Raw genomic sequence first — 13,243 nt, 5'->3', positions numbered from 1 at the left:
TTGGGAGGAAATGTCAGTGTACAGAATAAAACTAAAGTGATGGTTTATTCAAAAACACTAATAGAAATCATAAACCCAGGAACTGAGAATCAGTCTGAACCTCAAGTCCTTATTAAAGCTGTTACTTAAATTGTGTTTGTTTTCTCTCCTCTGTAGTGCAAGATGGTGCGAGCCGCTCTTGTAACAGCCACCAGTTTGGCGCTGACTGGCGCCGTGGTTGCCCATGCCTACTTCCTCAAGCACCAGTTCTACCCGACTGTGGTATACCTCACCAAAAGCAGCCCTAGTATGGCAGTAAGTCAACATCCTTTTATTAAGTGTCATATCTTGATGGAAAGGCAGGTGTGCACTGCAAACTGTGCAGGTTGACTTATCTACTATTTCTTTTGCAGGTTTTATATATTCAGGCTTTTGTTTTGGTTTTCCTTCTTGGGAAATTAATGAGGAAGGTCTTTTTTGGGCAACTGAGAGCTGCTGAAATGGAGGTTGGAGTCCACATTTATTAGTGTACAGCTAAAAAAAGTTCTCTATGTTATTCTCATTTGTATGTTCTTTATATTTTTTAGCACCTGATTGAGCGCTCCTGGTATGCAGTGACGGAGACCTGTTTAGCCTTTACCGTCTTCAGGGATGATTTTTCCCCTCGCTTTGTGGCCCTTTTTACCTTGCTGCTTTTCCTCAAGTGCTTCCATTGGCTGGCTGAAGACAGGGTGGACTTTGTGAGTAAACTGAGATTTTAAAGGCACCAATTGAAAAGTGTTATTTTCACTGCATTTGCTAGATTTGTTAGGTTTGAGTTTGAGTAAAATTGAAATATTTGTTTTATTCTATAAAAGTCTGATAAAGATTAAAACAAAACAAATTATCATTTAGAACAATTGTAAAAATGGCAATATGTCAGAATAACAAATATTTTCAGTTGAAAATCAAATTTGTCCAACCGATATTGTTTTCTTAACTGTTCTTAGGTAAAATCATTGGTATTATCAAGAGCAAAGTCAATATCTTGTTTTAATTTAGGAACAAAAAAAAGTAGTTTACAGAATAAAACAAAAATGTTTTTCTCAAACACAGTATGTCATTATTTCCAGAGAATTGTTATGGTTATTTGGATTCATTAAGTATAGATTTATGAAAAAATGTTAATGTTTGTTTTATTCTATAAAGGTCTGATCATTTCAGATAGTTCTGATAGTTTCTTCCCAATCTTTTAAATACAATTTTTGTAATTTAGAACACTTAAAATGACGATGTGTCAGAATAACACATTTTTAGTTGTTGTGATTTTAAAATCAAATTTATTCCACCAAATGTTGATTTCTTATCAAGTAAAATCATTGTTATTGTTTTGTCTAAAAATGAATACAAACATGTTTGAAAGCAACATATTATGCAGTACAAAGGCAATATGTTTTGTTCTAATTTAGGAAGAAATGACATCCATAGTTTACAGAATAAAACTAAGTTTGGAAAATGGAAAATTAAATGAAAGGAATCATGTTTGTTCTATGTTGAGCCAACTCTTATCCTTTTGATTGGCCTTATTTCCTTTGGGTTATGCAGTTTAATTTACAGAATTTCTACAAAGTATGTTGTAGACTGTAAAGTCGCAAACTTTTTTGGTGACATCTATAATGCATGTTTATTCTCCTCATTTAAAATATAAAATACGTTCACAGATATTTTTCTGATAACTCTCTGGTTAGTTGTTTTGGAAAATATAAACAAATATTTTAAAATAATGTGAACATAAACTTTCTCTGTGAATTTGTTTTGAGTCGTTACTGCAAATGTCACATCCATAACACTGGAATTGCTCATTTAATATAATATTTCTATTTTATTTTTAGATGGAGAGGAGTCCGAACATCTCATGGGTCTTCCATTTTAGAGTGCTCTGTGAGTAAAGTATGACTGATTCTCTGTGACTTGTGTAATGGTGAACCAAATATATCTCTTACTTCCTTTTTACATGTGAAACATTTAACCCACTTTTTTCGACTATGCAAATTGTTGTGCTGCACCTGCATTTTGATTTTTAAGGCATTTGACTTTAGATTGCCATATGTGGATCATTATTGCATCATTTGGTGAGCGTGTCACTAATACTTTTTCCTCTTGTACAGCTCTAATGGTGTTGCTGGGAGTGATGGACTTTCTGTTTGTCAATCATGCGTGTCACAGCATTATAACAAGAGGAGCGTCAGTGCAGCTAGTTTTTGGATTTGAGGTGAGCTTTAGTTTATTTCTTTTTGAAAATTGTGTGGGATTCTACAAAAGTAAATATCAGTAATATTCAATTAAAGTTTAATTAGACCTTTAATAAACCTTTAATAAAGGTTAATTTACTTATTCTCGTATAGTGTTGCCAGCTTTGCAGTTATCTCACACAGTTGGCAGTTTTTTAATAATGCAGTTTTGTTAAAAATGATGAAAGTTGCAGGTTGCATTTTTTGGACTACTTTCATAATGTGATGCTGCTGAAAATAATATGTATTTTTTACAAATACAAAATGAAAACTGAAACTGTTCTCTGAATTTGTATTTGGCAACCTAAAAACCAATGCTAGTTAGTGAGTACAACAGACTGATGAATGCCAAAAAATAAATAATATAAGTGGCAATAGTTATGCCCACATCTGAAAAAGGTATTTAGAAGTTAAAAGTGAGTGAACATTTGGTGGCAGTAAGCCAGTCAGCATGTTTAGACGTATACTGCTTCTACAAAATATTTGTATTGCAAAATATCAGAGAATATATGGAAAAACTTTCATTTTGAGGAAATCCAAGAATTTACTCTGATAAAAGTTCCTTTTTAATTTTTTTTCATTCGTTTTGGCTGTGTTTGTATTGGGATGGAGAAATTACGTGGACCTGGCAACCCTGTTCTCATTTCATTAGAAGCCTTTAAATAATTTGTTCATCTTTTAAACACAAATGGAGATATATTAATGAAGTCTTTTCACACACAACTTTAAAATGTTGAGGTAATAAATTAAACTCCTATGAATCGGGTGGTTTAATCCAAATATTATGTAGAGTCATAATTTATTTATAAGGTGAACAAATGTGCTTTAAGGGTGAAAGCTAATAAAAGAATTTTGGGTGGGTAGTTTCAATGGAGAGACAAAAATCTGTCAGATTTCATGAAAATGCTGCTCAGATTTGTTCTGAATCTAAACAAAATGCTAAATGGTAGAGCTGGGCCATTTGGCCTAAAATCCAAATCTCGATTAATTAAACATTTGAACTCTATTACATTACGAATAATAAATGATTATTTAGTTTTTTTTTATTTAATGTTTTTGCATTCATAGTTCACTGACAAGTTTTGTATAGTAAATATGCTCGAATATTACAAGTGAGAGTTTTGAATGACGGGTGCATTACTTGATTTTAAAATATTTAAAGGAGAAACGCACACTATCTGCCATCTATGATTATTTATTAAAGCCCAACACTGAACAACTGAAATTACAACACACACTGGCTAAAATTCGGCTCTTTTCGCCACCCACTGTCATCACCCCTACCAAACCGACCAGTCACCAAGCTTGCACTACGTATTGTTGTGACGTGTGAGTACATTTTTCGGAGAGGTGCGTGGGTATGTGAAGGCTGTGCCAGACTGTACTCGTGCCCTTGGCAGAAGTATAATATCATAATAATATAATAAGTATAAATCATAATATAATAAGTGTAATTCAGCTTTAACAGAGCGGGGTCACATGACTCACGTTATTGAAAGTAATTGAAAAAATTGAATTGATGATAGATTCTGAATGCTGATTTCAATTACTTTGATTAATCACCCAGCCCTACTAAATGGATTGGAACCACTTTCATTTTGGGGTAAACTAACAATTTAATGAATGGCCCTAAACTTTCTCAAATATGTTGTCATTAAAACCGTCAAGCATTTTGGAAATCTGAATCTAAATCTTTTTTAATACTGTTTTTAGAAATTAAATGGCTACTGTAAATCATTTAATATTATGAAATTTATTGCATTATGAAAAGTATTTTGCTTTTGTTTCAGTATGCGATCCTGATGACTATGGTCCTCACAACCTTCATCAAGTACACTTTACATACAATTGATCTGCAGAGTGAAAATCCATGGGACAATAAGGCTGTGTACATGCTCTACACAGAGCTCTTTACAGGTACATCACACAGACCCATAGTGTGAGCTAGTTATTTATTTTGTAGCCAGTGCGTTAACAGACTGATATTAAATTTGTCCTTCAGGTTTCATCAAGGTGCTTTTGTATATGGCATTCATGACCATCATGATAAAAGTGCACACCTTCCCTTTGTTTGCTATTCGACCCATGTATCTTGCAATGAGGTAAGTGATGCATCGTTGTGTTTTGTTTATTGGTAACACTTTATACAAGTTTAATTAATGTAGTTTATAACATTGAATTACAGTATTTGTTCATCTTTGTTAAAATTGATTGAAAATAAAGACTTTCATTGTTAGTTCAACTCGAATGATAACTAATGATAAATTAACATGCTCAGATTCAGATTTTAATAATGCATTAGTAAATGTTAAATCATTGATTAATAAATGCTGTCAAGTATTGTTGATGTTAATAAGGACATGAACTGATGAAACCTCTTTGTAAAGAATGACCACTTTATATTATCCTTTTTTAATATGCTAAATGTTTCTTCATCAGGCAATTCAAGAAGGCAGTAACAGACGCCATCATGTCTCGACGAGCCATACGTAATATGAATACTCTGTGAGTGTCTCTCTAACATTACTTTAATTTGCAAGTTATATTTTAAACTGAATATATTTGTATTTTTTCATTGTAAAATAATTGTAATTTTATCTTATTATTTTATCACTTGCATATTATAATATAAACATTTTCTCTAAAGTTTTTATTATTTTCAGAATTATTTTTTTTTTTGCTTATTCTTACATGTTTTTTTTTCTTGATATTGTGCCATGTTTAAAATTTACTATTTTATCTTTTTCAAAAGAAACATTTATTGTTTCGTGTTTTCAATTGTTCAATTGCACAATTTTATTTTTGGTGTTTTAAAAAAACAAACATGTTTCCAGAAAAGAATTCATGAAAAAAAGTATTGCTTTTTTATTTTAAGCGGTACCCATAAGTCACATTTAGTAGTACTGTAAATTTAAATTTAATTCAGAAAAGAAAAGAAATTATCCCTAAATTAAATGAAATATTTGCAATTGTAAATTTCCTCTTACTCCAGAAAGAAAGCAAACGTGCCTGGCTGAATTTGTTGAAAGTAAAAATGAAATGATATACTTGTGGGAAATAAACTATACAAATACTCATGTGTCTTTTGTTTGGCACAGATCCAAATATTTGCACAGTCTGTGCATGTTTTGTTGTAAATTACAGATATTAATAATAGAATGTATTTTAGAAAATGTCATGTTCTTCACAGTTTCCCCCTTTTTCTTACAGCTATCCAGATGCCACCCCTGAAGACTTGCAAGCCACCGACAATGTGTGCATCATCTGCAGAGAAGAGATGGTGACCGGAGCCAAGAAACTGCCGTGCAACCACATCTTTCACTCGAGGTTCATGTCCACAGTTTGTGACAAATCTCACTTTATTATTGATATCTGCATGAATATTCACTTTTTTTCTGCCATTGCAGTTGCCTTCGCTCATGGTTCCAGAGACAGCAGACGTGTCCGACCTGTCGTATGGACGTCCTGCGAGCATCTCAGCCAAACCAGACGCCTGCCCCTCCTGCAGCACAAGCACCTGCCCCTCCTGCTCCTGCCAATGCCCCTATACCTCCACCTGTCAATGGTAAAAACTCCAAAACCTGGCCAGTGCCGAATCTGATCTGTGCGATTATTAGCATTGTAAACCATCTCTGCTTTTCTGTGCAGTTGCTCCAGGGATGATGCCTCAGTTTCCTCCTGGTCTGTTCCCCTTTTGGGGTCCTTTTCCTGGTGCGCCTCCACCTGCTGTTCCCGGAGCACCGGCAGCTCCTACTGACACTCCACAGCCCAGCAGTGAAGGAGCGCAGGGAGCAGGTGAGCACCTCTAATGCTACACACACTTCCTATAAAAATTATCAAGTTCCATTGTAAGTCTTATTTCTAGTTTATTTATCTAAAAATTCTTAAATCCAGAAGCATTTTTTAAAGCAGGGGTTCCCAAACTTTTCAGCTTTTGACCCCCAAAATAACATTCCAGTGACTCGCGACCCCCACTGTCCTCGTAGGTGGTTATAAACATACAAACATTGCACACAACAGTGCACACACACCAATAGGAACTATTGGTTTAACTATACACAAGCTTATTGACAACACAAGAAAAGTGCAACAGTCTAACAACTGTATAGATTTTTATAGTCATTATTCATTTGTTTAATTTCATATTAACCTCATTTAATGGTTCATATGAAATTAGCTCCAATTTGCTTCAACACACCTGCTTGGATGTTTCAAATATGCATAGTAAGACCTTGATTAACTGTTCAGGTGTGTTTGATTAGGGTTAGAGCTAAGATCTGCAGCACACCGGCTAGTTTGTTACAAGTTTGGTGACCCCTGACTTATGATATTTTTGGAAATCATCAAGCATCCCAACCGCCTTCTTTGGGAACCCCTGTTCTAGACAAGCAAAACATATGGTCTTGTTTTAAGACATAATGTGGCAAAATTAAGGGAGTTTTTCCTCAAAACAAGCCAAATAATCTGCCAATGGGGTAAGCAAAGTAATCTCGTTTTTTCTTTTGAGAAACTCCTCTTATTTTTGCATTTCATGTCTTAAAACACGACTATAGTCTAGAAGAAAGTGCTCCTTGATTTTAAGAATTTTTAGATGTTTGAATTAGAAACCAGACCAAAAAAATCTAAATAAGAAAATTATTTTTTTTGCAATGTAACCATGATTCTGATCATGGTAATCCTTCTGTCATGTAGAATCAGGAGCTGGCGGTTTAGCCCAGTCGACTGCAGATGCTGCCTCTGCTGCTCCAGGAGCCATGCCTGGATTCCCCTTCACCATGCCACCACCTTTCCCATCAGCTCCATGGCTGCCGATGCCTCCTCCACCACCCTTTAGTAAGTCTGTAAACCCCAGGACCAGTGTGAAAGACACTCTGGAAAATTGCACTTGTTTAAGAGAAAGAAAAGGCAATTTAATTCAAATTTATATGGGTTTGATTCCGTTCAGTTCTGATTTTTGATCCTTTATTTTTTTTTAAATATTGATTATTTATCAATATTTCATTTAAAGGTGTCTAAGAATGAAAAACAGGCTATATCTAGGCATAACTGAATAATATGATTTCAGTACATGGAAATGACATGCAGTGAGCCTCAAACACCATCATTTGCTTGTTCTCATGTAAATTTTGGAATTGAATAATTCTGGTGATAAACAGGCCAATTTGGAACAACAACACACACACGCACACACACTCTGATCTATGTGACCATTCATGTGCAGCTAGTGACTGATTGGCCACAATGTTTCCTAGTGAGATTTCAACAATAACTTGCTATGTATATGGGACTCTTATTTTGAATATTGAAACGGGCTCAAAGAAAGAGTAAATGAGCTTTCTGTGCATCAGGTTAAAACAGTGTTCATAGCTCATCAGAATGCACAATAAATTGATTATAAATGTATTCAATGTGCATCTTTTGTTTAACATGCATATTAGGAAACTTGCTAACAGACAACAGACACGTGGATTACTTAATATGAGTGTTTAATCACATTTGTGCATCATATCATATCACTTAGCAGTAATTTTTTTCTGGAGTGAAGGGACGCCAATACATTTCAGTAAGTCTCAGTAAGAGTTTGATATTAATTCCTGCTTTTTCATATACATTACACAATTCCTCTAAATACATTTCTGTCAGCCCTTTTTTCATTATGTATAATTACAGTTTAGTCTATATTTCATACACAACACAACTCTGGTGCATTATAGGTTTTTCTGGCAGCATAAATATTTCTGTGACTTCTTCTAGCTAAAATAAACTTCTCCACAACTTCAGTTGAAAAAATATCATTTTTCAAGGAATCTACTCTTAGGAATCTAAATATTGTTTGACAACTGAAGTACATTATACATGGACTTCACACAGGCACTGACATGAGCTGCTGGAGCATCAGATCAAAGCAGAGCTTATTAATATTCACAACCATTTCTCAAAATTAAGCTTATCCTTTTGGAGCCAATTTCTAGAGTCGGAAATGGACCTATACAACCATTTCTGGAAAACTTTTGCATTAGCTTAAGCCACATTCCTTTTCTTTTTAGACATCAGAGAACAGTTTAACATATTGTTTTAATTCATCAATGGCACCTTTAAAATGTTAGCTTAGTAGACGTGGAATCTGTATTAAAATACTAAACCTGGCCACTGACATCCTCCTACTCAATCAATGAAATGAAAATTAAATAAAAAAATAAAATAAAAAATCATACTATGACGAACAATACAAGTTTCTTTATTAGAATCAATAAAAAAAATCAACTTTTATGTATTTATGTACAAAACAATATACAAGGCAAACCCTTTTAGTTGTACAGTAAATTGGATGAATCCTCCATGTGTGTTTTGTAGTGTCCTCGATGCCGCCGCCACCATCCAGTCTGTCCAGCATGTCTGAGGCTGAGCTGAGAGAGCTGGAGCAGGAGGGCCGGCGGGGTCTGGAAGCCAGACTGCAGTGTCTTCACAACATCCACACTTTGCTAGATGCCGCCATGCTCAACATTCACCACTACCTCAGCACCGTGGCTACTTTAAGGTATGCAAACATGATCGGATCTGCTTGATGGAAAGTTGCACATCCAGTTCTTACCTCTGAAATCCCCATGTATTTTTTTCTGTTTGTTTTTTTATTCCACTTCCTATTTAGTCCTCCAAGATCAGAAACAAACACTGGCGAGACAAGTGAATCTGCGAATGTGGAGTCGTCTCCGTCCACTGCCAACACGGAAACAGCCGGTCAGGAGATCCAGTCTCAGAGCGGTGAGTGATAAAACAGGACACGACTTCAAGTAAACACTGTGTGTATCAGGGGGGGTATTCCAGAAAGCTGGGTTAACTTACCATCTGCTAAACCCTGAACTCTCGGTTGATTAACCCAAAACCTGCTTAGTATGTCAGTTCCAAAACAGCTGATAAGAGTTAGTTAAATCAATATCCTGAAGATAACTGCAGGGTAATGTGCACGCACAGCGCATACCTGAATGCATTTTCAGCAGATCGCCAAATTCATGAGTCACCATAGACAGTCACGGTGAGAAAAAATGGCAAAGCACTTTACAGAGACTGAGTTGGAGGTTTTAATGCTGATTTCAAGAAATGAAGGCCGATTATAAAGAAAAAGCGATACACATCTGCATCAAAGAAAATGAATATAAGGTCATAAATAGATAAGAAAAGAAAATAAATAATACGAGAAAATTTGTTAGTTTATTAAATTACGCATGCCACCCTTCCTTTTATTGTAATGAAAAAATTAAATGTAACTTGAGCATCCTTTTCGAGTATGTTGTCTAATTCTAACTTAATTTTCCTTCCATTAATTTCTTATGGCCACAATAATGATGTGTATTGACTAGTATATAAGGCTTATAGAAATTGTAATCCTTTTGGAGCTAAAAAAAAACTGTCCAAAGTCAAAATTAAACACTGACACATTCTCTTAAAAGGTAAGATTTAATTACTGGAGCTGTATTAAACACTCTAGAATATTCGTTCTGTCATGCAGCTAATAGAAAGGAGGCTGAGGCCTGTCTAACTGCTGTGGGCCACCAAATGACTCTGAGGAGCTGCTCTGTCCAGGGGTGTAGCGGACATTTTAAAAGTGGGGGGACAGCTGTATAAGATCCAAATGTTTACTTTCATATAATTATTAATCACCTGTTTCTCAATAATCTGTCTCTAAAAGTGAGGGGGTGGATGCTGTCATCATAGCAAAGATAAAAGAAATCAGTTATTAGAAATGAGTTATTAAATCTGTGCTTTAAGCATCTTCACTGTATTTTTGATTTTATTATTGATAAATAATAAAAACAGTCGGCAGCAGCAGGAATATCGCACGTTGTCACTTTAAGAACAGTGCGGCTCTGATATGGTTTCTCTTTCTCGTGTCTTTTGTGTGTGCTCTGCTGTCCGAGGCTAAGCGCGGTGCGCGCGCAAACGCGCACACGCTACCTGTCCGAGGCTAAGCACGGCGCGCGCAGACACAACAGCACGTGCTCTTTTGCGCTTTTAAAAATATGAATGATGCGCATCCCGTGCTGCAAAAGTTACATTACAGCACATGCTTTTAGTCATTTTCAAGTGGAACTGAGCTTTGCAGAGGCAAAGAGTTTTCACACGTGTACAACTGGAAAGGGGGCGGTACGTGATGGAATAATCGTTTATCTCGATTAATGGTTTTTCATAATCGTTAAAAGCCAAAATCAAAATCTGATATTCGATTAATTGCACAGCCCTCCTCTTAAGGGGAATGTGAGATGAGAGTCTGATTGGTTTAATGCACCTTATGCTCAAAACACAGCCATAACTCATTAAGAGAATGAGCACAACCCTGTTAGACCTGTGTTTTTCCATCCTTAATAGTAAAAGTGGATTCGGACATTCCCCTAATGCTTTTCTGCCATGGGCCTTAGACTTTGCGCCTAGATCGTTAAGATTGTGTCCTTTTTCTTTTATTTTTGCTGGAATAAAATGGAATTGGCTATGGAAAAAAATAATAATAGTTTTTAAGTTCAATAATATTATTCCCCAAGTATTTATTTATTTTTGTCCAGTTGGCTACAGCACAAGCTACTGTTCTTAAAAGTCTTGCCTAATTCACCTAATTTACCTACTTATCCTCAAGAAGTGCTTTAAAATATGATTTTTTTTTTATATTTAATGTTTGACCTAATCTCAACCAAAACGCAAAGATAGGGCGGGAAATATTGTTGCTCAATAGCAAAAAAAAAGCCAATAGCATTTAGATTTTATCACAGCTCTGCCAGTGACTGGTTGAGATCAAGCAAATCAATTGAAAAGGAAACGAGAAGCGTCTTGAAGGGGGTCGGGGCTTGTCAGAGAGCATTTGACTGGTCAAGATTTGACGTGAAACAAGTCACTGATTGATTTAGGCGAGCTTTGCATGTTTATATCAGTTTTCTATCTTCTAAACGTAAATTTTGTCACTGTTTTGGAGTGAACTAGCTTATAGATATCCTCAAGACATACTGATACTAACATTTAAAAAAGTGTTACTTTAATTTCACTGGACCGTTAACCTAGTTATGCCTTTTAAATAGCGCTTTAAGCTGAATACCGCTGCTGTCTTGGCAAAGATGACAGAAATTGGTTATTAGAAATTTATTTCTAAAAAAAAATCATGTTTAAAATGTGTTGGAAAAGATCGTTAAAATATTAAAGTGAGTTTATTACATATTTAACATATTTCAGAAGTTTATTTGACCTCAAAATGAAATTACACTTTTCTTCTTGTATTTTATATGTATGCGTGTAAATATTTATGTATACATGAGGCCACCTTTCTGTTCTGGTGTCCGTAGGAGAATCTATAAATGGAGCAGCAGGCTTTTCTCAGCCAGACTCAACCACAGAAGGAGAGAGAGATGTCAAGGAGGAAGATGAGGATGACGGTGAGCCGAGCGCCGCTGAGTTGAGACGCCGCCGTCTCCGTAAGCTGGAGACCACAAACACTCCTGATCACGGCAACCTTTAAAACTAGCATCCGTCAATTGACTTCTGACTCTAGAAACACTTGTTACGGACTCTTGGCCACTTGTTCAGACGTCAGTCTATCTGAGAAACGTTCATCTGTTCTTAACTGTCATTTAAATGAGGCACGAGGCGCTGTATGGAGGATCTGTCATCACGCACTGGAGATACTCAGCTGGAGAACTGGTTTCTGGGTAATGAAGCGTGACCATCTAAAGTTAAAAATCTTTGAATCCGAGTGTTGTTGGGACTTTCCTCTCTGAATGTGATTTCTGGCTCTCGGAGGAAGATAAAGGTCTGTGGATTTCTCATGTGCCCTTAAAAGTGGATGTTTCCCCTCTTCTTTGTGTATTTTCATGATTTCTAGCTCTACATTATAGATTTTTTCTTTTCTTAGATCGACTTTGGTTGTGTTTGAGGACGGCCATGATCTAAACTGCGGAGTAAATTAACTTACTGTACATAATGTATAAAGTGTTTTAATAGGAGGATCTGTACATACTCCACAATAAAATGTTGGAAACAGACGGGTGGATGGATGGATGGATGGATGGATGTTTAGTGTGGATATCAAATACTGCTATTCCTCTTTTTGGCTATTTTTCATTTTGTAAGGATCTTTTGTTTGTAAGCACTTGACCTCAGGTGATCATACAGTTTTGTTAAAATTCAGTTAATCATAATAATACTGAACCAAAATATATCATATTTTTCACAAACATATTAAGCAGCTCCATCTATTAAAATGGCTTTTGAAAGATCGTGATGCTGAAAATAAATCATAAGAATAAACATTTCATTTAAATTGCAACAATATTTTGACAATATTAGCATTTATGATGTATTTTTTTATCAAATGTAGCTTTAGTGAGTATAAGAGACTTTAAATTTTTTTAAATATCACTACTACTACCGACTGGGACTATTTTGCTTAAATCATTTACAGTTGAAGTCAGAATTATTCGCGTCGTACCTGTGGGGGGTGAGTTGCACGTGACGCACCTGAAGAGCTGGGAGGTATGCTGTGGAGAGGGGTGTGCGACGTATTTAAGGACTGGATGGTAAACGCACAATTTCCGGGCGATTATTATTCATTTACGGGCATCTGGGAGTCTCTATTCATTTGCAGGAGACTCACAGAACTTCCGGGAGACTTGGGATGTCTGCAATTCACAAGACAACTTTTCACCTCGACTAGAAATCTCGTCGCGATTTAATCTTGCGAGATCTTGTCATAAGAGATCTTGTCCCATCCCTAATAATCATGCTTGATTAAAATAGTCCGCAAAAACACTTATTCTTTAAATTCTGCTGGTTGACACATTTGCCAAATGTTCCTTGCCAATCTTCAGTCAATTGTAATCGTTTGTGTTGGTTCAATTTGGAATTTTCCCGAACCGTTGCAGAGACCAGAGGATCAGAGTGAGCACTTCTTCTTGGCCCCACCCTGATCCTGCTGAAACACTTTGATTGACATTCTACCTTTGCATGTGTCATTGGTG

At 35.8% G+C, this 13,243-nt stretch overlaps 1 protein-coding gene across 1 annotated transcript in view; it reads left to right on the top strand.

Moving 5' to 3' along the window:
* The window catches only part of syvn1 (synovial apoptosis inhibitor 1, synoviolin), a 13,104-nt gene extending 788 nt beyond the window's left edge, over positions 1-12,316 (top strand). The window contains exons 2-16 of the mRNA NM_212735.2: positions 157-294; positions 393-485; positions 567-719; positions 1,851-1,899; positions 2,127-2,230; positions 4,040-4,166; positions 4,252-4,351; positions 4,689-4,754; positions 5,460-5,576; positions 5,657-5,814; positions 5,898-6,044; positions 6,942-7,082; positions 8,604-8,787; positions 8,899-9,011; positions 11,573-12,316. Of these exons, the coding sequence (NP_997900.2) occupies positions 163-294; positions 393-485; positions 567-719; positions 1,851-1,899; positions 2,127-2,230; positions 4,040-4,166; positions 4,252-4,351; positions 4,689-4,754; positions 5,460-5,576; positions 5,657-5,814; positions 5,898-6,044; positions 6,942-7,082; positions 8,604-8,787; positions 8,899-9,011; positions 11,573-11,745 (1,857 nt within the window). The 5' untranslated portion in view covers positions 157-162 and the 3' untranslated portion in view covers positions 11,746-12,316. The remainder of the gene's footprint in view (positions 1-156; positions 295-392; positions 486-566; positions 720-1,850; positions 1,900-2,126; positions 2,231-4,039; positions 4,167-4,251; positions 4,352-4,688; positions 4,755-5,459; positions 5,577-5,656; positions 5,815-5,897; positions 6,045-6,941; positions 7,083-8,603; positions 8,788-8,898; positions 9,012-11,572) is intronic.
* The last annotated feature ends 927 nt before the right edge of the window (positions 12,317-13,243 follow it).

Source organism: Danio rerio, chromosome 14, assembly GCF_052040795.2.
Source record: "Danio rerio strain M-AB ecotype USA chromosome 14, GRCz13ab, whole genome shotgun sequence".
Classification (NCBI taxonomy): Eukaryota; Metazoa; Chordata; class Actinopteri; order Cypriniformes; family Danionidae; genus Danio; species Danio rerio.
Note: the sequence above shows the minus strand (reverse complement) of the source record. Positions and strands in the feature narration are given on the sequence as shown.